This window comes from Camelus dromedarius, chromosome 2 (genome assembly GCF_036321535.1).
Source record: "Camelus dromedarius isolate mCamDro1 chromosome 2, mCamDro1.pat, whole genome shotgun sequence".
Taxonomy (NCBI): domain Eukaryota; kingdom Metazoa; phylum Chordata; class Mammalia; order Artiodactyla; family Camelidae; genus Camelus; species Camelus dromedarius.
Genome location: NC_087437.1, coordinates 42,113,391 through 42,137,122, shown reverse-complemented (window position 1 = coordinate 42,137,122; position 23,732 = coordinate 42,113,391). Strand labels below are relative to the sequence as shown.

Genomic DNA, 23,732 nt, shown 5'->3' with positions numbered 1-23,732 from the left:
GGCCTTTGCATTACAGCCTGCAACACTGCAAAGAGGCCACGGGCCTTCTAGCCTCTGATTAGGATTCCCTTTTGGAAAATCTCCAACTGGTTCAGCAAGGAGGCAGGAGGCATCCCCGGCCTTTCAGCCACGTGAGAGGAAGACTCAGGAACGCCACACAGACACTTAAAGGCATGAGGACAAGGAAGCGCCTTACCTGGTGCCAATGTCATTCCGAGCAGCCAGCCTGAATGTGTACCCCATTGCCGGACAAAGCTTTGTCAACTTGCAGTGCTTTTGGCTCCCAAAGAAGCACTGTCTGAAGCCACTGTTTCTTTTCCCCTAAAAGAAAACAGTGAAACAAAGCTCATACATTTTAAAAATAATGAGAACATGAAGGAGCATTTTGAGTAACTATTTAATTTCCTAGTTTGGATGAACAAAACCAAGAGAAGGAAAGTGGTCTACGATGAAATGTCATCCTTAACGTAAAGGCACTACAGAAAATTCTCTAACTGAGAAGGGTAATAACTACTCGTGGCGTCTCTAAAGCGGCCTTTGCTTAGCAGAATAAAAAAGGCCCTTTCAGTCACAAGGCAATCCTCGTTAGGGATCACAGTTTCTCAGATCTTCCTCATTTGATCAAACTGCCCATCCTGACCCGTAAGAGTAAGTCTGCAGCCTCACAGAGTCACTAGCTTTGGACCAGCACGGCCTGCCCCAGATGGCCCAGCACCTGAGGACCAGTCTGCGCAGCTCCACAAGCCACAGAAAGTCCCCCCTGGTCTTCTCTCTCCTCTCCTGCCTGGCCGTGGCCCCCAGCGCCACACATGTCCATTCCGGCTGGTGAGCTGCTTGTTTACTCATCCCAGAATATTGGGCACATGCCTTTGACTCATCTTGTCCACATCTGGTCTCCTCACAGCAGTGCTTTGGACGATCTGGGAGTTCAATCAAGGCTTGCAGAGCTGAACTGAATGATAAGCACTAGAAACATCAGCTGAATTCATCTATATGTATTACAGCCATTCTTAAGTTTCTTATGAGGCTGGAAATATATCTTTAATGCATTCCTAGCCTTACATGATGCTTTAAATCCCTTGGAGTAAAAAGAAAACACTCCAGTGGGTTCTCTTAATAGATCTTAGGGGGAAAAAAAAACTTAATTGCCCTCTGCCTTGCTCAGAGGCATGGAATACTCGTATCAGCAGTTTTCTAGACTATTTCATGCCCATAATCCACAGTATTTTATCTGTGTTCATGCAAAAGAAAACCACATGCTAACACTGAATCAATCTTACTTATTAGCATTCTAATCAGACAGCTGGGCCCAGGACTTTTAGGAATATGTTTGAAGTTCTCAATTTATTACATAAAAAACAAAGAAAGTACATTTTTCTCCTAAGCAAATTTAAGCATTTCCTTCCTTTAAGCAGGTCTCCAAATGCTTACTACTAAAAACATCCCAGGTGAAGATTAATTAAAAATAAACACACAACTAGTCTGAAGTATCACTAGGCCGAACAGATTAAAAACACCATGCCACATTCATTTTCCAAGTGACTCTTCCCGATTCTCCCTCCCAAGGAAGGGAGTGGAAGTCCTGTCAGTCTAAGATCCAAAGTTCATGTTATCAAGAGTTCAAAGTACATTCAGGTGCAACAATGGAAAACTGGGGGCAGGGAGGTGGGAAGGTGAGCAGTAAAGCATGGTTTTCAGCTGCTACTTGAGCAAAGTCACTCAGTGGCTGGCAAATCACGCCCTTACGCTTACTTTAACCTTGAGTGTTAAGGTTGCTGCAGACAATTTATTCATAGAAAAACCGTTTCTGCATACATTTGCATAATTACATCCAGAGTCTGATTACACTCTGTGCACTGCACGCCCTGGTATATTCTGTATCCATTTCAGGCAGTAGCGTGATCTACCTTCTTTCCTCCTCTATTTCTGAGCTCAGAGTAAACAGTGTAAGAAAGGCACATCCTGTCGCCACAGAAGCCTCATCCATTCCAAACCCAATGTTGGCTCTCCTTCAATGCCTCATTTTTCCTATTTCTTTGTTTGGTCTCATTTGCCCATTTCTGGTGCTTAGAACTTCAGCCAAAGATAAAAGTCAGACTGTTCCTTACTAGGTTGATTTGCTTTAATTTGGTGAAAACCAGACTGTGGTTTAAATGAGAAAAAAAGAATGGGAAGGCATCAAGGATAGGAATTAAGACTTTTATTTTAAGAGGCCACAGCACCAGGGGGGGATCACGAAAGATTTGGGAGAAGGGCATTCTGTGATCTTCAAGATGTTTTGCTGTATTGCCAACACTTAAAATTTTTTTTTTTTTACTTCAGGATCAAGAACAATTGCTAAATAAATAACTTGTTTAGATAAATCATGCCAAATTTTCAATCTTAATACCTTCCAAGATATACTACTATGTGTGTGGACCTCAAGAACACAGAGAAAGACCCAGAGTTATTGGACCTTTAGAATCAAGTTTTAGAAATAGAATCAGTAGAGTCTGAAGGGGTAAGATTGTACAAATATTTCATAGAGTTTAAAAAGTAAAGTTTATTGGAATTTTTAGAAGTCACTGAGTATAAAAAGAAAAAAAAGGGAAAGTAGGTTAACAAATTATTTCAGACATGAGAAGATTTTAATAAAAGAAAATTTCTGTGTTTGACATGGAGTTTAATATAAAAGGGGTATCTAGGAAGAAAGAAAATTAATATTCACAAAAGTCACTGCAGTGCAGAAGTAATCTACTGTGGAGAGATCGGCAAGTGCGGCTGGAGAACGCCATGGGTTCCAGCACTGGGGGGCTCACGTGTCACCCTGCCTGGCTCTCGCATGGCTTTAGGCTTAGGCATTAGAGTAAGTACATGATCAAAGGCATGGGCGATGTGAAGAATCTGTTTGTAAACCAAGTGGGATCCCGGGTTGCAAATAGCATTTATAAATAAAATATTATCCAGTTCTTCTTGTTGACAGAAATGGATAGAGTTTAAAAAAGAAAAAAAGATAATGCTTTGGAAGATTAAAAGATTCAGAGAAGCTGACAGGAGTGATACCGTGAATGTTTATCATTGTTTATCAGAAATTAAATCTGTCCAAACCACTCCTGTCAAGTTTTACAAATGGTAAATCACAACTTCCATATTTGATACATAGCGTGGCACCAAATGATTTTGAGATATTATAATCTATGGCATGTTATTCCCTCTCCTAATAAAATCTAATTTAAAGTACACAGGATTACTGAGACTTACTAGCTTTGCTTGGAAAGGCAACTTACTTTTTAATAATTTAAAATCAGCTTCATGAAAAGTTTGCTACTAAAATGTGGTCCTAATGGAAATGGGTCATCTCTTGACACTTTGTAGGCCTGCTGTCATCAATAATCTGCTCGAACATAGGCAGCAGGGACACCCATGGCCCAGGCCTTGTCCTGGTCAGCTACTGCTGCTAGGCCACTGGTGGCTGTCACACAGAAGAACGTAAGAGTAGGGGCTCAAAGGGCAGTGGAGCTGGCTGGTCTACCAGGGAAGATCTGCAGTATGGACGCCCAGGAGCTCCCTCATTCTGCACCTTGGGAGGGCAGGGACATGGGGCCTAGGAGTGATCAGGCTCAGCACCTCCCTAAGCTGAGCTCCCGCTCTCCCAGGTAAGGAAGGAAAACTGCCCCCAGTTAAAGAGGTGAGAGGCGGCGGGAAGCCCACATCCTTGACCATTCTGGAGCAGACCTAGCCACTGGGCTCCTGACCTCATTGGTCGTGAAGCCATAGAACCCCCAGTGATGCTCTGGACATTCCACTGCCAGTGTCCACAAGCCAAAAAAAAAAAAAAAAAAAAAAAAAAAAAGGCAGATTCTCAGGGTTCCCTGACTTGTTTCCACTTCATAACCTCAGGCAGACCCAAATCCTTTTTTCTTACTGCACACACTAAGTTCATTCAAGGACAAAGTTAATCTTCACTAGAACGTGAAGAAATCTTGGGAGCACAAACCAACCGTGCGATGACAGACCTCAAGGTGCTCACTGTGGTGTAGGGTGAGGCATTAGAAACCAGCACTGGTTCCTTTTTTGGCTCTTTTCCTTTTCTCACTCAAATGAATCCACGGTTCTGGCTAATCTGCTGTCATCCTACACCCAGCCATAGCCTGAGAGCATCCATGCAACACCCTGGGCCATCAGACAAATGGAACTGTCTCCCGCCCAGGGCACTTCTCCTCCACTTCTGGTTAAAAGTGCTCCCCAGAAACGCACTCGATTTCCCTGCAGCTGAATCACGTGGCGTATTTCACATCAGTCCTTCCCCAGTCCCGAGCTCCCTGCCCTGCCTCAATCACCTGTCTTACCACTGAACGAGGACACACTGCACATTAGCTACATTCTAGACCCCAATGGATCGGCTCAATGTCCATTCCCCCCAGCCTGTCTCAGGCAGCCAGCTCTCTGATGACACTGCAACTCTATTTATATCTTTATATTACTATTTTTATTTATATATATTTATATAACACAGAGTTCACTGGGCCTGGTCTGGATGTCTCATTAATCTGATCCTTGGTAAACAAGTGCCTCTTTTCACTTCTAGATACACACACTAAAGGGTAGCACCATCTTCGGGGCAAAGTCCCAGCCAGCCTCATAACACTCAGTACACACTCCACCTGCATCTGCCCCTGCTCCCTCCTCATCCTCACTCTCTTGTAGAAGGGTCACACGTTTGGTTACAAGTCCTAATAGTAATCAGAGTCCAGATGTTCTTTTAAGGCCCTACAAAGTTCCTGCTAAATTCTGAAGAGTGCCAACTTTCTGCCAGACTATAGGAGCGCCCAATGTCAGAAAGGCAGCGGGGAGAGCAGGCAGTCTGGGGAGTGTGTGAAATGTAACTCATGTGGCTACACAGCAGACAGTGACTCATCCTTGGAAACATTTTTCAAGATGTGTTAATATAAACTTCAGGGACAAAGATATTTTCCCCCTAAGGGGGAAAACGCCTTATCAAACATTTTTTTCCACTCTTTCAAATGAAATTTGGGGATAAATTTTAAATAAAAGGTTTAAAATACTTTAAGGAATATATTCTCTATTTTCTCATTTTATCTTTTGCCTTTTTACTACCTACTTGAATATTTTTCTTTCTGATGTATAGTTTAAGAAATTAAAATTAGCTATTAAGTAAGAGTATAACTATATTAATTATTCCCTCAAAAAAAAAAAAAAAAAAAGGCAAAGGAAAGGGAACACTGCTAACTTCCGGTGAGTCACCCAAAGAACAGGATACATGATCTTGCTTCTCAAGTGTGACTACTGAGACAGAGACATTAATTGGCAGGAATACTGTTTTTCTCATGGGTTCCCTCTCCTTATAGCTAAGGGAGAAGCAGTGATCTGCTCCATCTGTTTACTGAGAAGAGCTGTGTTCGAGCACCACTGAGTCACGCCCTGCTGGCTAGTGGAACAGCGCTGGCCACAGATCTGAGTCCCAGCCTACCACTGCATCTCTGGGTGCACGTCTGTCTTCCTTCCCCTCTTCCCAGAACACTCAGAGGAGAGCAGGGGCAGGAAAAGAGTTATGCTGTTCTTTCAAAGTCCCTGACCTTGTATCTAATCATCTTAGGGCATAGGACCTAAAACACTGTATGTGCTACACAAAGATTAAGGGGAGAAAGATTAATGGACTAAGAGAGTCAAAAGAACCTTCTGTCACATGGTTACGATTTTAAACATGTCCACACATTCCTTGACTTCCCCATCCAGTGAAGAGCCTATGGCCCTTTCCCTTGAATGTGGGTGGGCTGGAGACTCTCCTGTAACTGCTGGATGGAGGGGAAATGAAGCTCTGTGACTTCCAAGGCGAGATCTGAAAAGGTGAGGAAGTTTCTGTCTTTTCCTGGGAAAACTCATTCTTGCCATTCTGACTCCCCTGAAGTCACCATGCTGTCAGGGAGCCTGAGATGCACAAGGTCCCACTGGACTTGTGAGTGAAGACCCTGCCAGAAGGTTCCACCCAATAAGCCCTCCCGGCTGAAGTCCCAGAAACTGTGGAACACAGACTAGCTGGTCCTCTAGTGCCCTGTTCAAATTCCCAACCCAGAATCCATGAGAAAACAAAGTGACTATGTTAAAACCAAGGTGTAAGTTTTGAGGTAATCTGTTATGTAATATTACACTCATCTATTCTGATGTCCATATATGTTTAAAATATGGAGTTTTTCAGTAAACTTTTATAAATTCCTCCTGCACTATTAATAGCCAGGAGGTAAGGGAGCATGCTAGAACACAAAACCAGAGTTTAACATATGCCTGAATACAAAGTTCTATTTTCTACATGCGCTTAGCACATGATTTCTCCCTCAAAGCCATCCAACAAAGTAAGGCCTCTCTGAATAGATTTTAAAAATGATTTCTAGAAGCTAAAGGTGTAACAAGATTCCTAGATGATAAAGATCAACCAAAATTGTTAATCAATGTCAATGTAGTTACTTCATCTTACGGAGTGACATTTTAGACTGAACTGAGGTTTTTAATAATGTTATCCCAGAAGTTGTAGGGAACCGTGGGGAGATCTTTAAACACAGATACGCAAGTCTTTGGGGGGATGATTTAGGCATGGCGTAGCCCAAAGCCTCAGGAGTGAGCAAATTAAATAACCTTTCCAAGGACCTCCACATATAATCAGTCTTCCACCTCTCTGTTTACAAACACATGTACGTTCCAGCGGAGAAGTCAATTTACAGATGGACCTGCCTATTAAAACTGGTATCTAGGTATATGAAAAATATTTGACTTATTTCATAAAATGCAACTAATTTTAAAGACGTGTTTTAAAGTAATTATTAATTTGTAAAACTATGTAACTGAAAACCAAAAATGTTTTTTTCAAGTCAGTTTTCCTTTTTTATTAACTTAGTTTCCCCATAAAGCTGTCCTCAGCGCTTGGGAAGACGAGTCCTCAAAATGGGTCGGTTTCCTGTTAAGAAACAACACACCCATGGCCAATTCTGTACATACAGCTCATACATATTCCAGCTAATTCAGGCCACAGTGTTTTCCTGCCACGAGTAATTCTACAGAGTGTGGGGGAATGTGGTTGCTCTGGCTAACACTTTCAGTCATCCTGGCACTAACCGTCTTGGAAGCTGGTATTTCCAACACTGGCACTAATAGATGAAGTTGACAGCTATTGTCAATTGCCTTCAAATTAACAGATTGGAAATGATCCTTCCTGATCCTCTTCTTGGCACAAGAAAATGAGAATGGCCAACACAAGGAAGCTAGAATCCATGGTGAACTAGCTCCCCTTGATCATGTGACTTGCACTCTTCCTGATGTGTTCTTGATCTATGGCCTCTTCCCACTGACCTATTTCTCTTACAGGTTCTTGCACTGCCGGTGCCTGTGGGCTTCCCTAGCTGCTCTTACCCGGTTTGATAACTGCCTGCTAAACAAGTAACATGCATTTGGTTATCAGTTGTCATGTGCTCATGGCCCATGTCAGCTGGATCCAGACATGGGCTGAGTGATTCTGGGCTGGGCACTCTCTGTAACAGCATAGTTCAACCTGTCAGAAACATCAACGATAAATCAAATAAAAACTAAGGTTGCGCTGGCCAACTGAACTACTGCCAGGCTCAAAGATTTAGTCTGCTAGTACATCTATATTTAGAAGTTGTTCCAGCACTGGCCGACCCTAGGCAACATCAAAGATAAATCTTGGCCTGAGAAATAAAAGAGCATGTATGTGTTCAGCATAACCATATATAAGAAGGGGTTCATAACAGGGAGGTGGAGGCACTCCACATGTGGGTGGATTCAAAAGTTCCTTGTGCCAAACCTCACTTTCCCCTCAGTGATGCCTCTTTCATTTTACTGACCACTCTGGCACACAGGGACTTTCAAAGGTAAGAAAAGGCAATGGAGTAGTTTGCGGCTGCATGTTACTAAATAAATACTGCACGCATTTTATCCCCTGGCACACTAGTTTTCTATGTTTGTGGGAGAGGCTTGGCTACCTCAAATAGCCAAGGATGATCACCAGGTCCTCTGGTTTAAAACAAACAAACAGAATGTTCCTATACAGCCCTCCAAATGCAGAGGAGGTTCACCTGATGTCGGGTGCTCTGAAAAGATTAATGTGCTGAGACTGTCCGAGTGAAGGGAAAGGAGAGGAGCAGCAAGAGAGCGATCTGAGAACAGGCTGTCTATACAATTTATAAGTGAACCAAGAGCCAACGTCCAAGGCAGCCATCCTGTGGCTGGCAACCAACAAGCATGACACATGAGTTGATAAATCAGGTGCCAAGGACCAACATGGCTATTTGTAATTTAGCCTCAGCTGGAAGTGCCCCACAAAGTCTGCTGCCCAAGCATGTAATAAGCCCATCCTGTACATACGTGACAAATGGTTTAAAAAAAAAAAAAAAAGCACAGAGAGAATCTGCTTCAGGTGTGCAGGTGCCTGGGGCTGGGGTCCCTAAAAGAAAGGGCTCTTTTTAACTCTGCTTGGGCTTTGATGCCTGTGGACCTGAGTATTAAATCCTTCTTTGCCTCCTTTGAAAGGAGCTATAGTGGAGAAAGCTATTCCCCTGGCTCTCAGAAACCCGCCCTTGGACATGGCAGCAGAGATCTGTGATGTGGCAAAACACTGTCATTCTGCCAGGTCACTGATTTGGCATTTATGTAAAGGACTGCTTCTGATGGACAAGTGAAAAACGAACCTGGGACCCCACTCTCCACAAGGACATTTCCCAAGAATGAGCAAAAGAGCTCAGAGGGCCCGGGCAAATGGCAATTTCTCCTAACGTCCAGCCAGGCATTGGTGGTGGGCTGGGGAATGGAAACGGGCCTTCCCAGCTTTCCCCACTGGACCAACATGCCATGCAAGCTCAGGCAGCAAGGCTCCCCAGAGACAGCGGCAACTAGAACCCGCAGGGAGGCTCTCCGCGTCCGTTCTGGGGAACCCACTGTCACTCTGCTGGCTGACGCTCCAGCCCCTCCCAGAAGGGCTGCTGTCTAACCAGAAGAGCCCTGTGCAAATGCACGCATGCTGAGAAGCCTTCTGAAAGATGATCAATACTAACTAGCCAACACCTAAGTTAAACAGGAATCAGACTAATAAACCAGGTACCAGGCCCCTCCTATGGGGCTAGCTTGGCTGCTCCTGAACTGCACGTCCACACAGTGACCGTCTGGGGCCCGTATCTGCTCCAGGGTCCTGCAGCGGGGCTGCTGAGCCAGGCCTGCCTGGTGACGGTCCCCTGGGGGTGTATGGGCTCTACCTGCCGCTGGCCTTTTCTGTTCTATTTCAAAGTGTACGTCCCTCGATTTCTGCAGTATTTATCGTATTCTCAGTCTACTGTGTTTTACAGCTGTGTTCACTCATTAGTCACCAGGAAAGCCAGATGTGAAATTCCCTTTTGGGCTAGCTGAGTCACATGTGAGGAAGAGTCTTGGGAACTCCACTAATCACATTCTCACAAAGCTATTTTTCTGGTTCTTTCGTATATTCCCTACATGTCATGTCTGGAAGCTATGCTAATGGCGAATTAACATCTATATATAGTACTGATGTCCGTTTTTGTTTAGTTCAAACCAGAGCCATTAACCTCAGGACTTCTGTTTAAGTTCCTGACCAAAAAATGCCATATTCCTTTCATACAATCCTTCTGTAACTGTTGACTTTTCCTACTCCAGATCTTAACATGGGCTTGGGTGACTGGAAATAATCATTACACAGAATCTGTTGCTGCCCAAGTTATCTCATTCAATCTTAACCTACCTGTCAGGTAACAGGTATGATTTTGCAAGTGGAGAAGCTGAGACTTGAGGGTTAAATAATTTGTTTGATTAGGCAGAGACAAAGCAGAGACTATTAAGCTAGGTCTCTTGAGGTGAACACCACGTCACTGAACAAATCCGCATGAATCCACGCCACACTTTCACCGCGAGATCTCAGGGGCACGGAGCTTGCTCTGCATAACTAGCTCCAGTAGCACCGGTTAGCATTTCTGTACGGCACAGGTTAAAACAGTATCTAAGGGTAGAACTCACAGCAAGTTTCCATAAATACTTCCTTCACAGAACTTTTCTTTCCTAAAATAGAAAATAAAGTTTCTTTTTGACTATGAAGTTTGCCCTTTTACTCAAATTTTCAAGGAAAAGGCCAGATCACCATCCCTTAAAGAGACTGGGCAGGCATTTATGTGTCAATTCAAAGGTTCTTAATCCTTTTTCCATAAAAGCCCCTTCCTACCCTGGAAACTTCTACACCCCCAATCCTCCCCTGCTCAGCTGCTTTTAGAGAAGAACTCCCACCTCTCCTAGATACCTCTGTGTCATCAATCCGAGAAGCAGCAGAGGGGCCAATTCAGTTGGGAAGGTGCCCAAGGAGGGGAAAGGGCAGGCCAGACGGACGAGCTCAGTGGTGGCCCCGGGGCAGTGAACTGTAAGCACTACCTCCGCCTTCCGGACCCCACCCCACCCCAAGGTTTTCCACTGTGGCAAAGATGCACCATCTTGAGAAATCGAGCCTCTAAGCATTGTTTGACTGTTAAAAAGCAAAGGAACTTTTCTCCTATTCATAATTCTGTATTAAACTAAACCTTAATTCATAAAAAAAATTTTTTTTTAAAGTCAGCACCAGGTGTCATACTCAAATCCAGCAGAAGAAAGAAGCCCTCAGGAGGCTTTGGATCTGCCTTCTGCCAGGCTTCAGAATGACCACGACTTGTAAATTAGGATGTACACATGCGGTGGGATACGTTGTGATCAGAAAGAAATTAAAATGTAGTAACGACTCATCCAGTAGTCAAGCAGGAAACTGCCTTAAAAATGACCTTCTGCTTTTCTGATGTGGGGTCTCCCGAAGGACATGGTGGCTAAAGATCTACAAAAATGCAGGGCCAGTCTTCAGGCCCCAAAGTTCTAAACACTGCAACTCAACCAAGTCACCACAACAAGGGGATGTGGCCAGGAAAGGACACACCTTTCCAAGTTATGAAAACTGATCTATTTCAGGGGAAAACTGAAACTGACGGCCAGAGCTGAAAAGCCAGGGACACCTGTGTGTTCCATTTTTAGGCTTGTGACCATCTCACAGTCACAGTTACTTCCTAAGCTGACTGAAACATTAAGGGATTGGCCAGGCGCAATTATTAATGGAGAAAAGTAGGCATCTAACCCTTCTGCAGAACTATCAGTGAGCAATTTCCAAGTGAACTCTGACAACAGTGACGTGAACGAATGACAATGAACCTAGGAGAGAGGATGTATCAGCCTCCCCCTGTGCTTCACACTTCTGCCTTCTGTTCCCTGTCAGAGACCAGCAAGCGGTCAGCTATTGATTAAGGCGGCTTTTCCCACGGTCAGCTCAGCCCAGCATTCCCCGTTGGGGCAGCAGTGAAGGTGGGCACTCACCGGCCTCTCTGCTGCTGCTCTTTCATTCACGAAAGTCTTTTTCTAGAGACTGGACAGAAGGACTTGATGCCCTGTGCTCTTACCTTACTAACACCTTCAGAATTTTACACTAATTGTGTTATCGGAATGGTGACTAAGAATTGAGCAAAAGAATGAAGTGTTCTGGGAACTCTAGCCAGTACTGCTATACTATAATAAAAGTACAGGGACACCCAGACATTAGTGGTGGCATGTACGTGGATGGGGCCACCGCACCCCAAGCCGTGTTTCTTAGACCGGGTGCCAGGGCAGAAACGGTGCCGGGTGCGATTCCTAAACACGAGCTTCTTCGAGACTGAGTAGCACCTGTTTCCCTCCCAAGCAGCGATGTGCACTTTTGTGAACCCTACTCTCCTCCTGCCTTTTAAGCTTGTTTCTACGACACTCTGGATGCCAGAGAGACCATAGGTTTCGGGGGAGGTGACTCCAGCCAAACCCCCCTCACTCTCCTGCCCCACCGTACTCCACGAGGGCCCAGGCTGCAAACAGACCTGGTACCAGGAGCACCTGGCTCCAGAAACCACCAGCAGAAGGTTTCAGAGGGACAGCCAGAGCCTCGTGTGCTCACACTTCCTGCAGGATTTCTTTATTCTCTTCTTTGAAGAATACTAAGCCACAGAATATAAAAGAATTCCTGTGTTGGCAAAAGGCCTACAGCAGGTGAGAGTCAATTAACCTGCAATCTCCGGGAAGGCTCACCAGAGCGGACACCAGCAGGAATTAGAAGGTAGGAGGGAATATAAAGAGGAAAGGGGAAGACAGAAGTGAGGACAAGGCTAGATGGAGGGAGAGCAAGGAGGAGAAAGGCAGGAGAAGGCCCAAAATAAACAACTTCACATTTGTGGTCACTAGGCCATCGTGGGTCCTATTGATTATAAATGGTCATCAGACATAGCTTCTCCATTTCATCTGAGCTGCAGCATATTTCCTCCCAGCATCATGCCAGGACACTTTCAATTCAAATTCAAAGGGAAGGAGGCCAACAACTGAGTCACCAGTACCATTTCCTGCAGCACCTGGGTTTTCCTTGGAGGTTTCCCATTCGAGCACTCAACTTCTCTGACCTTACTTAACTTATGAGGCCACAGTCCAGGGCAGAGAAGCAGCAAAAAACACAGGATGGAAAAACACACACACACACACATGCACACACACACACACACAGTGCTGTGAGAAGAAATGTGTAAGGAGAAAAGCCTCCTCTTTACTGGTAAACTATCTGGATATAAAACCTCAACCTCAAGGACCACAGGGGGTGGCTTTGCTTTCCAATCAAGCCACCTTAAAATGAAATCCACCTAATCTGTAAAATATACTGGTTAAGTCTGAGATTTCACCAATCTGTACACAGGAACTATTCACAAGGATCCCAAGAACAATAGATCATTGTTTTTGGTAACTTGGAACTCCTGCTGTTCAGATGTAACCCAGATGGGAAAATACGCTTCTGCAAAAAGTGATGAAGGGCCCCTTATTCATATCAAAATTTCATCATAAGAGTTTCACCCATTTTCATTTTACATTTGGTTTAAAATATATTTTTCCACACTTGGTAAGTCACTTGTTGCCTGTTTGTGTTCTGAATGTTTTAATGCCCCTAAATTTAAGTCACAAAGACTAGTTAACTTACGTTGCTTCCCAAATTCCACATTTCCTATTCTTAAAATCCTTTGTCCCTTTGCTCATTCACAGAATGACAGAAAGAAACAAAGGTAAATGAATGAACAGAGATAAGATTTACAAGAACAAATAGTATGGTTGCTTTTTAGAAACGGATTTCTGCATCCATTGCTTCCTGCCTAAGATTCTGTGCAGTGTTGTCAAGGCCAGAAAAGCACTGGGTTACCAATCAGCAGAGAGCGGCCTTCAGGATAGGAGGAATTCACCATGGGTAACCACCCACCGCCTCTGGAGACAGACACAGCAAAGGGGGCACCCATTCCAGGATGGTCTGACAGGTAGGTGAGACCTCCAGGTGCTGCTCCATCTCCCACAAACAGTACTCAACAGTGCGACAACAGAGTTTACACGTGGCACTCAAAAAGAAGGAACAAATTAGGCTTCCCAAGCCACAGTGTGGTTTATGTTATCAAAACCATCTACACAGGCTGGCCCTGGGCAGTCCAGATAACAAAGCAGTCATTTCTTAATACTCATTAATGCCTGGCCAGATACTAGGGACTCCAAAATAGATAAGACCCTGTCACTGCTTTCAGTAGCATTTCTTGCAAAAAGCCATGTAAACATATTTTAATGCACAATTCACTAGACTACTTCAGTCCATTTTCTTTTCCCACAGTTAGTAACTTTTGGTTTTTAAATTTTTCTCTACTTACGTTCTTTTTTCCACGTGTTTAGCACATCTTAAAAAAAGAATAAAATGGCATTTGTTCAGCAATTTCATTTTTGAGAGGGGTTTTACATGGATGAATGTGAAAATGTGATTACCTCATCCCATTCTAAAAGGTAGTTGGTGATTTTTGAACCGTTGTCAATTGGTGCCTAAAAAATAAAATAAAATGAGATTAGTGGAAGCTGTTCACAGACAAAAGTTCTGAGCCATGCACTTGGTTCAAATACAGTGTCCATGCTAGTCCTGTGCTCTCCCCGCAGGGGCATAACTCCTGCATTTCTTTGGCCAAACATTATCAGAAACTAATTTTAATACAACTCAACTAGTAGAGAGAGCCTCCACTGTTAATAAGTCATACCCCACAAACAGCCAAGCCTGCCTTCCCCAGCACCTCTACCTTGAGACCCATGTGGTGCCCTACTTCCTCTGGGGATAAAACTTTTAAGAGGCATTTTAATTTCAAGAATAGAGAGAGAAAAAAGACAGCAGAGAAACTGCGTCACTGCCTGCAGTGCCTGGGGTCTGATGGAGTAAAGCTGACCCAGCTAGGTTCAGAGTCCAGAGTTCAGATTCTTTGTAACTTCTCCCCTACAGGTTTTATTTTTTTAAGTGCTTAACATTAGAAAGCCTTCTGTGGCATTATGATTCCCCATTTTTTTTTTTTAAATGAGGAAAAAATGGGATCTCCTAGAGAGATTACCAGGGGCAGTCAGCCCTTTGCCTGTTAGTAAAAAGAAATTTCATCATTTGTTTTCCTCTTAAAAGCACAGTGAGATCTGCTTCACTGAGAAAACAGGCTTTGGGCAATGGGAAAGGGAGTAAAGAACTGGAGAAAAGAGTGCTGAGGGTCAGGCCTGCCAGAAGGGGGTGCTACAGCAGGGTCCCTCTCAGCACTAACGCCATGTCTCCCAAGTACAAAGGCATCCGGGCCTGGCTCCCCCAGGAGAGAGCCACAGCCCACAGACTGTGACGACCTGCTGCCCGCAGAAGGCAGCCGGGTCACCAGAGCTACAAGGAGGCCCAGCTCGGCTGTTTGTCACACTTAACATCAGTGTTTAATTTCTTATTCCAAGAATGGATGGGTGTGATAAGGAAATGGGAGAATTTGTATAAATCACTTCCTCAACTGCCCGGTCTCATAGGAAGCGCTCCGCGAACGGTAGCTGTTGCTTTGTTACTGTTAATAGTAAAACATCATTGGGCCTCAGTAAACATTAATTAATAAAGCAATGCCTTGCTCTCATCTTTCCTTCCTTCTCCTTCTTTCTTCTGAGTCATATAATCGTGGAGTCCCGACCCCTGATTTCAGGTGAGCGCTCTATGTTCTACTAAACTGTAATTTTAGGCTTTTGTCGGCTCAGTTTGGGAGACAGGATAGGGATACATTTAAAGTTGTAGATAATGAACAAAAATCAAAGTTTCAGCTTGAGAATCCATTTCTAGGTTAAGAAGTACATTTATGATGCTCACAAATCTCTCAGTGACGTCCTGCCCCACCACCGAGTCCCTGATTCCTTGAGGGTGGGGACACAGACCCTGGTGTTTGCATTGCCCCGGCTCCGGCGCTGACTAACAAGGTAACGATAGAGGACCCTGAGCTCTCTGTGTCTTGGTGGCCTCAAGGGTAGGTGGGCAGCCAGAGCGTGGTCCCCCTGTCCCTGCGCTCCCAGCTGGAACACTGTGATCAGGAAATCTAGTCTAAGGACAAGAAACTGAACTGAATCCAGAACTTTCAAGTTTGCACATAACCAAATGGAACAATACTGTGTTTCCAAGCTACAATTAAATAGAGGGAGAAAGAAAATGTGAAATATTTTCCTCCTAATAAGAGCACTTTTTCTTGAAGTTGCTGGTCTGCCTGAGACCTGAACTTCATCCAGGTTTTAAGCAGAGTGTGTATCAGTGATTCCCAACTTTAGGTTTATAAGATCCTGGGGTCCCTCTGATTAACTTAAAGAAGATTTCTTATATTTTCCAAATAAAATGGACTTTAATTCTTTCCTTAAAATATATTTACATATGTATATGTGTAAATATAGAACCTATTTTAAAATGGATGTATATGCTCCAAAGACTTAAACAATGATAACCAGTTGGGTGTTAAAACTCTGAAAAGGTGGGGAATCACTGACCTGGATTATCCCTGGAAGCCAGGAAGGAAAATAAAATAGTTCAGATTCTAAGCCAGTTTAAACTTTGCCTTTGTCCAAATAACACACTCACTGTTGGCCATTGGCTACGAGAGGGGCCTACCGAAGCCCATGATTTGCTGCTAACCACTGTTCTCAGCGGCTTTTACCCACCCCCAAGACAAATCGGACTCTCTGCTCTGGGAACAAAAGGACAAAAGATTTCTTCACCAATAACGTCGATCTCCCTAGCCATCATATTTCTTTTGTACATTAGTATTCTCCCCAAGTATCACACATCTTTATTACCTCTCTCTCTACAAATTTAACATTTTAAGCTACATTTTAAAGTATAAATATATAGAAATACTTACTGCACTGATTGATAATGTAATTTACCATTTTCTTACAAACACACAACTATGACTGATAAGCTAATGCTACACTTTAAGGACCTCTCTTTGGGAAGAGTTATTTGTAGCCAAAAAGTTGAGTTCCATGAAAACTACTACATAATTGAGATGTTAAAATATAACTGGTAATCCTAACTGATCTAAGGCCTAATTAGTAAAAATTAATGAAGTCTTAATGTAGTTTAGAACACTAAACATTCTAGGCAGTTTTAAATATTAAACATTTCTGAGTCACCACTGAAAGAAGCCAATGGAGCCATAAAGCTACTTTAAATCTTTCTTCACAAAAACTTTTTACTCAAGTCCTCAAATGTTTGTTGAAGTGAATTAAACTATTAGAGAGTGATGAAACGTAAATATCTTAAGTACTTATATCACTTAGAAAGTACTGCTCATGATCCTAAGAGATTTACCAAATCCCCCTGCAAAGAAAGCTAAAACTTGATTTTGCAGTTTCCCCTCCCACCCCTTTGCCCAATTTTTATAGAGATGGTAACTTTTGACATCATTACAATTTGTTTCACATAGTCACTATGTAGAAAACCAAACACTATCACCAAGTTGGAACAGTGCCAGATAAATGTTTCCAATGGCTACAGACTCAGAGGACTCCCGACACTTTGCGCTACCCACCTTCCACTGCAAGGTTAGGGAGCTTTTGCTCCTGTGTGCCAGCTTAGGTGGGAAGGGGCACTCGGGCGCACAGCTGTGGGTGGTGAAGCTCACTGGCTCAGAGCAGGATCCCTTTACGGAATTGTACATAGCATATACCCTGAAAACAGACAGACAAACACAGTCAGTGGCAGTGGCCCATCACGGAAGACCAGGGTGTTTATCTCAGCTTTGCCCCAGGGTTTTCCACAGAGGAACAGAACTTCTTACACAGTACACACCATGACCCTTGTTCCTATCTACTGGTCTTGTCCTGACCTGACTATGGTCAGCATTTCCAGGGGAAAACCAGACTAACAGGCAATGTGCCTCTCTCCTACTAATTCTCAGAAACACCCAGCCCCATTTAAGACAGGGAGAGACTACTGACTGGAAAAGAATATGCTAAATAAGAAAATGTCCTGAATCCCCCAAATGGTCTCCAAATGTACTTTCTAAAAACCATGAGGCCACTCTCTGGTTGACTTTGTCTGGAAAGAGGCTCGAAGTAGTTAGAGGTTGGGTGAAAGGAGACACGAAGCAGTGGTAAGAGTCTACAAACTGGAGAGAGAGGTAGGAGTACAAACCACAGGTGAGATATCACCTCTGAACTGTTCGTAACACTGCAGATATTTAGGTAGAAATGAGGACATTTCACACACAGAAACATGCTATCTACTGCCAAATGCATCTCTCTAATTCAATAAAAACACTGTTCAGGTACAGTTTATCCATGTGAGCATCTAACTCTTGCACCTGGAGCCAAGATTAAAGATGTGTGTTGTGCACATTAAAATACCTGGCTCAATACTGAACATATGGGCCTGATTTCTCTAGAGAAGCTGTGAAGAAAAAGCATATAACATGCTATTAGAAAATCACTCCTTTCAAATAGCATAAAATAGGATTATGTTGATTTTTTTATCATCTTCCTTTCTACTTTTCCATTTTTTAAATATTGGGCATTAAAAAAATAACTTGAAAACATCCTCTTTCAAAAAGACAACAAAGAAACCTTTGCTGCCTAAAAAGATAAAAGGATTAAGCTATTCAGAATTGGTAAATATATCAAGTTCTTAATTCTTAACCCTTTATGAGGTGCCATTAAAGACACAACACTCAGACTACACAGGTAAAGTAAATTTCCCAAAGCTACACAGCTAGAAAGTTGGATCAACTGTATTCAGTCATAGAAATCTGTTATCCTGTATTCCCTCCTGTCCTTACTCATCCTGTAATTATATTTCTTTAAGTACCCACAATCCATTTCCCCTCACTCTGCCCAATGAATAAGTAGCAGCTAAAGATAACATGGAAAACCTAACTTGGGGTGTAATTTTTAAGGTCCTTTCTCCTCAAAGTCCATCACAAAAAATTTACAGAGATCATTCAAGTCAAAAGTTCTAACAGACATGCCTACCTTCCATTCTAAAAGGTAAAACACATATTTACTGGCTATTTGACTTATTTGCCTGACGGGAGGACACCATGACATTTGATCCATTTGATCCAAACAAAAGATGCTTATCGACAGGATGCTCTTCACCCAACCTGATGAAAGAAATTCTGCTTTTTGCATTCACTATAAGTAGGCACACGATAATATAAAACTGAATGCTAGATTTGGCAAGACCATTTCCATGCATCAGGACAGGCTCACTGAGAGTAAGTTACTTAAAATGAATCATAGAACATTCCAGACATAGGCAAGGTTCCAGCCTGAACTTTAGCAGATCAGTTGAATTCTCCAACCGAAGGCTCATGGATTGCATCTGGCCCTAAATGTACATGTGTGGGGGAGGAACACATGTTTTACAATATTACAGCCACCAATGAATTAAAGGACACAGGCAATTATTAACAAAAAAGAGACAAGCAGATATTTTGCACTCCTAATGAGAGAAAAATTGAACCTGTATCTGATTAAACGTCTTCACTGCTGTATGGGAAACACAGAGAGAACACTATTAAGCAACACTACAGGGATGCAATCAGCCTAATTCACAATGTGGAAAATTCTACAGGACAAAAAGAAAATTTATTACAACAAATAAATTGCAGGAAGAGGGGAAAAAAAAAAGAGAGAGAGAGAGAGAGAAAGATGGAGAGAAAACCTACAGATTAAAAGAAATTTAAGAGCTATCAGCCAAACACAATATTCCAGACCATGTTTGAATTCCAATTACAACAAACTGAAAAACAAAACCTTCATTTTTAAGACAACTGGGGAAATGGGGTCAGTCTCTGGATTTTAAAGACATTAAAGAATTTATCAGTTTTATTTTGGATGGGCACAGGGTATGCGATGATGGTAATGTGGTTCACAGGTAAAGTAATACCATGTCTGGACTTTGCTGCAAAATAACTGCTGGAGGAGAGAAAAGGTGAGCGCAACAAGGAAATAGAACAATGGCTGGTAGGCAGATGAGAGTTCATTAAATTACTGTCCACTTTTGATTGTAACTGAAATCTTGGGAAGTAAAAAGTTAAAAATTAAGCCAATATTGAACAAAATCCTTGAGATCTCTCATTTTAAAAAATGAACCTCTCTGGCTTCTCTTAAGAACTAGAAGTCCTAGCAACACTGAACTGCATTCCTACATGACAGCAACCTGATGAAGCTGAGAGCAACGCCCCCTTTAGCCCCCTTAGTCGGGGCTGTTCAGTGCAGGGTCCCTAGCACTCTGTGACTGTCTCCCGGCTCTGGGAATGCTTTGCAGCTGCCTTTATCCAATCCTTTTTATCCATTTGCGTTCCCAGTAGGCATCTCATTTTGCAGTCACTAGGTATTTGCTTACAAATTCAGACTGTAGTAAAACAGATAGACCAGGTCCTAAATATTCACAACAGTCAGCACTGAAAACCAATGCGGGTAACACAACAGGGGAAAGGAGGCAGGGGAAGGTCTGCAGAGTACTTGCAGACCGGACCACAGCTAGTTATCTGGGGAGTCTGGACTCAGTCAAGTTGGTTCTTCCTTTTTAATGAGATTCTTGGAGTCACAAATCCATACTTAGGCTAGAGAAACATGAGTGAAGGAGGCTTCTGATAGCCAGGTCAGGGGGATGACAGTAGGAATAAAAGGACCTGATGGCAGAAGCAAAAATTTGAGGTAGCTGAAGATGGGACAGTTGTATGGGCCACAAGGAGTTATTACTCCTGTGTTTAAACTCAAAGAATGTTATTTTGTCTAAATTAGGAGTCGGTGCTCTGTACTCATAAAAGTCTGTTCCAAAGGCAACGAGAGCCATTTTATATGGCAATATAAATGCACTGCACACAGTATCTAAAACCTGATCATCTAAGTACCCCATGATTACATCTGTCTATTAAAACTGTTCAGTAAACAGACAGCAAGTAGTTGTAATAACAACCAGTTTCATGTTTGTCAATCTGTTTTCACCAGTAACTTTTACAGAAAAGTAGTCTCTGGAAACGACCTTACACATTCAAGAATGTTGCAATAACATTTCTCACATGATGCTGATGTGTCTTCTCCAAATACTATCATGTGACAGGAGGATCTGCGGAACAGGGGCGGTTTCCTAGGTTAAACATGTCAGCCAACAATTCAGTTCCTTTAGCACTCATCCCAGCAAAGAAGAACACATTTTTCTAAGATATAATTAATCTTGTGTTGGGTTTTCACATTTGTTTCAGTTTAAATACTGACTAAATGCTTATGAAACAGGTGCTCCAGGAATTTCAGAAATCTGCCTCCAACTTCCTCCAGCACATCTGTAACATACTAGGAGCCACAGTTTTTAGTCAATAACACCTATTTCATAACTGTGCACTGAGCTGGTCAACCTCATATTTTTGGAAATATTTCATCACATAATTTTTCTGGGAAATGTTATTACATGATATCATCTCTGGGTGACTTCTTTGCCAGACTGTTTATGCCAATGACTGGAAAACAGCCTGAAATTTTGTCATGAAATTGTTATCCATTCTGTCACTCAAATTTCTGATTATCCTATCATTGATAAAAATATGTATTCTTGACTGCCACAGTAAAATGATACTCAATGTCAGTTTTAACTACAAAACTACCAATTAAAAGACATATGCTATTCTTTGTGTATAAGTAAATGAATACATATAAATGTTTGATTGTTAAGTTACATACTTATGCGTAAGTATTATAAAATATAATGCTATTTATTTATGTGTGTATATTATATGTATGTATTAGACCTTTCTTTCTCATTCTTCTCTCCCTTCCTCAACAAACACACAAATAATTTCTCTCTCTCTCACGCACACTACCCCACCCCCTGCAGATTTGGTGGCTTTATACAACATGTAACACAATGCCTTATATGGAAGCACTGAATAAATACACTTTGACAATTAAAAATTGATTTCTTTTAAACATTCAACTAACATTAAACCAAAAAAAGCAATTTGTATGAGAACTGACTAATACAAAAGTGATGACTTCAATAAAAATCTAACCCAAGACCCAACAACTAAATTTTTCAAATCAACATAATAGAGGAATATCTTTTCCCCAATCACCAGGATTAAAAAAAAAAAAAAGGTTGAATAGATGTGGAGCAATGACACACAAAAATTCATAGCAAAAGGTGAGAAAGGAAAAAAAAATCTTTTAAACCTGAAATGTCTTAGGATACAATTTCCAATGTGGAATTTGGCTTAAATGGTACGGCAAATGCGAGACCCACAGCACCGTCTCAAGGACGTCACTGGTCTCTTCACATGGTGTTCTCAGTAACAGTGAGGAGACAGCAAGGAGAAGTCGAGAGTGATCCCTGCCTAGGAAGTGATGACAAGCACCACAGTCCAACGACACAACCCCATGACTGAGACTGCTACTTCAAAAGCTGGTTTGTGTGTCTGACTGGTGAACTCAGACAGCACTCACTGACACGAGGGAGGGAGAGCAGAAAAGGAGAGAAAGCATTCTACACAGATGCCGAGCAATCAGTGGGAAGGGGATGGGATCAGAGGAGCAAAGTCAGAATGGACGAGGAAGGAGCCCTTAGGTGAGACTTCAGTGCCTGATGTGAGAAACAACCTTTTCACTCTGCAGCACAGTGACTGGAACAGGCCTTCCACAGGCCTTTGTCCACATGTGCACTATTATGAACGGGAAGGAGAATACAGCCTGCTTGGCGCTGCTAAAAGAAACATCTCTGTTCTCATCATTGGCTCTCCAGACTTCCAGCAGGGCGACACTTTCTGAATCGGTGATGCACAAATCAATAAAAGTGGCAATGAACATAACTGCTCATTTTGCAACTGTACAGTAATGGAATTCTTTCGTAACTTCTGTTAGGGGATTTAGTGAGGAAATATTTCCACACAGTCTTTTGAGGCCTTATACGTGACTGTTAAACTTAAAATTATGTTTGAGGCTACTGTGTTGATAAAAGCTTACATTCCTGGAACTAAGACTTTGAGAATGTTAACTCAATTGCATCATAAAAAGAGATTTTGCTGCTTTTTTTCAGTGCTAATTGTGATATATGTTTATCTCAATAAAACAGTGAGTGACATGGTCAAACTATACACAGGTTCAAAGAACCTGTAGTGTGAAGTTGTTTCTATTTTTAGAGTGTGGGAAAACTGCAACAACTTTAGAAAAACAAAACAAATAAAAACAACATTTTTAACTTTACAGGTTTATAGCACATTTGCACATATATTTCATCTGCTCTCACACCATTTTCCTGAGCCTAGTATCATTATTACCCTCATTTTATGAATGAGAAAATAAGGCCATTGAAGTTTATATGTCTTGCCCAATCACACACCCTCAGTAAGTGACTGAACCGTTAACTCCCAATTCCAAGCTTTGTCCAACAGATTATCATGCTGCCTCGCCAAAGCAAATTAAGGCAGAGGAACTTAAAATTAAGTAGGGGTTGGAAGTGTTAAAAAGTCTTCTCTAGATTGAAAAATAAATGATCTACATGGATTATGGACTAGGCAGGGCAAAGAGTCTATATTTTGGATTGTAGACATTTTTCTTAGGAAAGAATATTTTAAAATACTAAGATCATGACCAAAGAGGGGAAGAATTTTCTTTCTCTCTGGCCAGCAGAGAGCTAGACCAAGTAACAGCTGGTGGTGCCTTAGGCTGCATGTGTGTGGTGTCACGTACGTGTCAAATGTGTCACAAGTGTGGGACCCCAGATGTGTTAGGAGGAAGTCCGGATGCAAGGCCTTCAGATGCTCCTCATACTGTTTCTTTTGGGGAACCCATTATTACTCCTTTTGTCTGCCCAGAGTTCAAGGTGTTCTTAAGACATGGCAGTAAAAGACTTAACGAGCAAGTATTCTAAAATTTACCCTTTCTAAGAGGGGTTAAAAAGAAACTAAGGGAAACAGACAAGATAGTAAATAAAGGGCAGACTGTGACATTTACGTTTCTTTAACAAGATAGTGTCAGTTCATGAATGAACAGCAAATTAATAATGTAAACCTTAAGCAAAGCGATGACAATGAACTGCTAAAAGACAGAGGGAAAAAAAGAAACATGTTAACAATGTCTAATGGAGAACACTGACACGACTCCCTATATGGTGTTAACACTTTCTGGTTTGTTGTTCAATCAACCATTTGAAAGAATGGTTAAACTATTCCTATTATCATCTCAGCTTCATAAATTATACAAATCTTTTTGTTTGTACAGACGGTGTGAAAAGTTCAATACGTTAGGGCTGAAGCTAACTTTAAATCCAAAAGTTTTGATTTAAAGAGGAAAACATGATTGCAATAGAG

The 23,732-nt window shown here is 42.2% G+C and overlaps 1 protein-coding gene across 5 annotated transcripts in view; it reads right to left on the bottom strand.

Annotated features, from left to right (window-relative positions):
- Positions 1-23,732, bottom strand: part of FNDC3B (fibronectin type III domain containing 3B) — a 312,077-nt gene that overhangs the window by 57,227 nt on the left and 231,118 nt on the right. For all 5 annotated transcript variants that reach the window (XM_064492811.1, XM_064492820.1, XM_064492826.1 and 2 more), the window contains 3 exons: positions 16,962-17,100; positions 13,882-13,935; positions 197-321 (listed from right to left, as the gene is read on the bottom strand). In XM_064492811.1, coding sequence (XP_064348881.1) covers positions 197-321; positions 13,882-13,935; positions 16,962-17,100 — 318 coding nt within the window. The remainder of the gene's footprint in view (positions 1-196; positions 322-13,881; positions 13,936-16,961; positions 17,101-23,732) is intronic.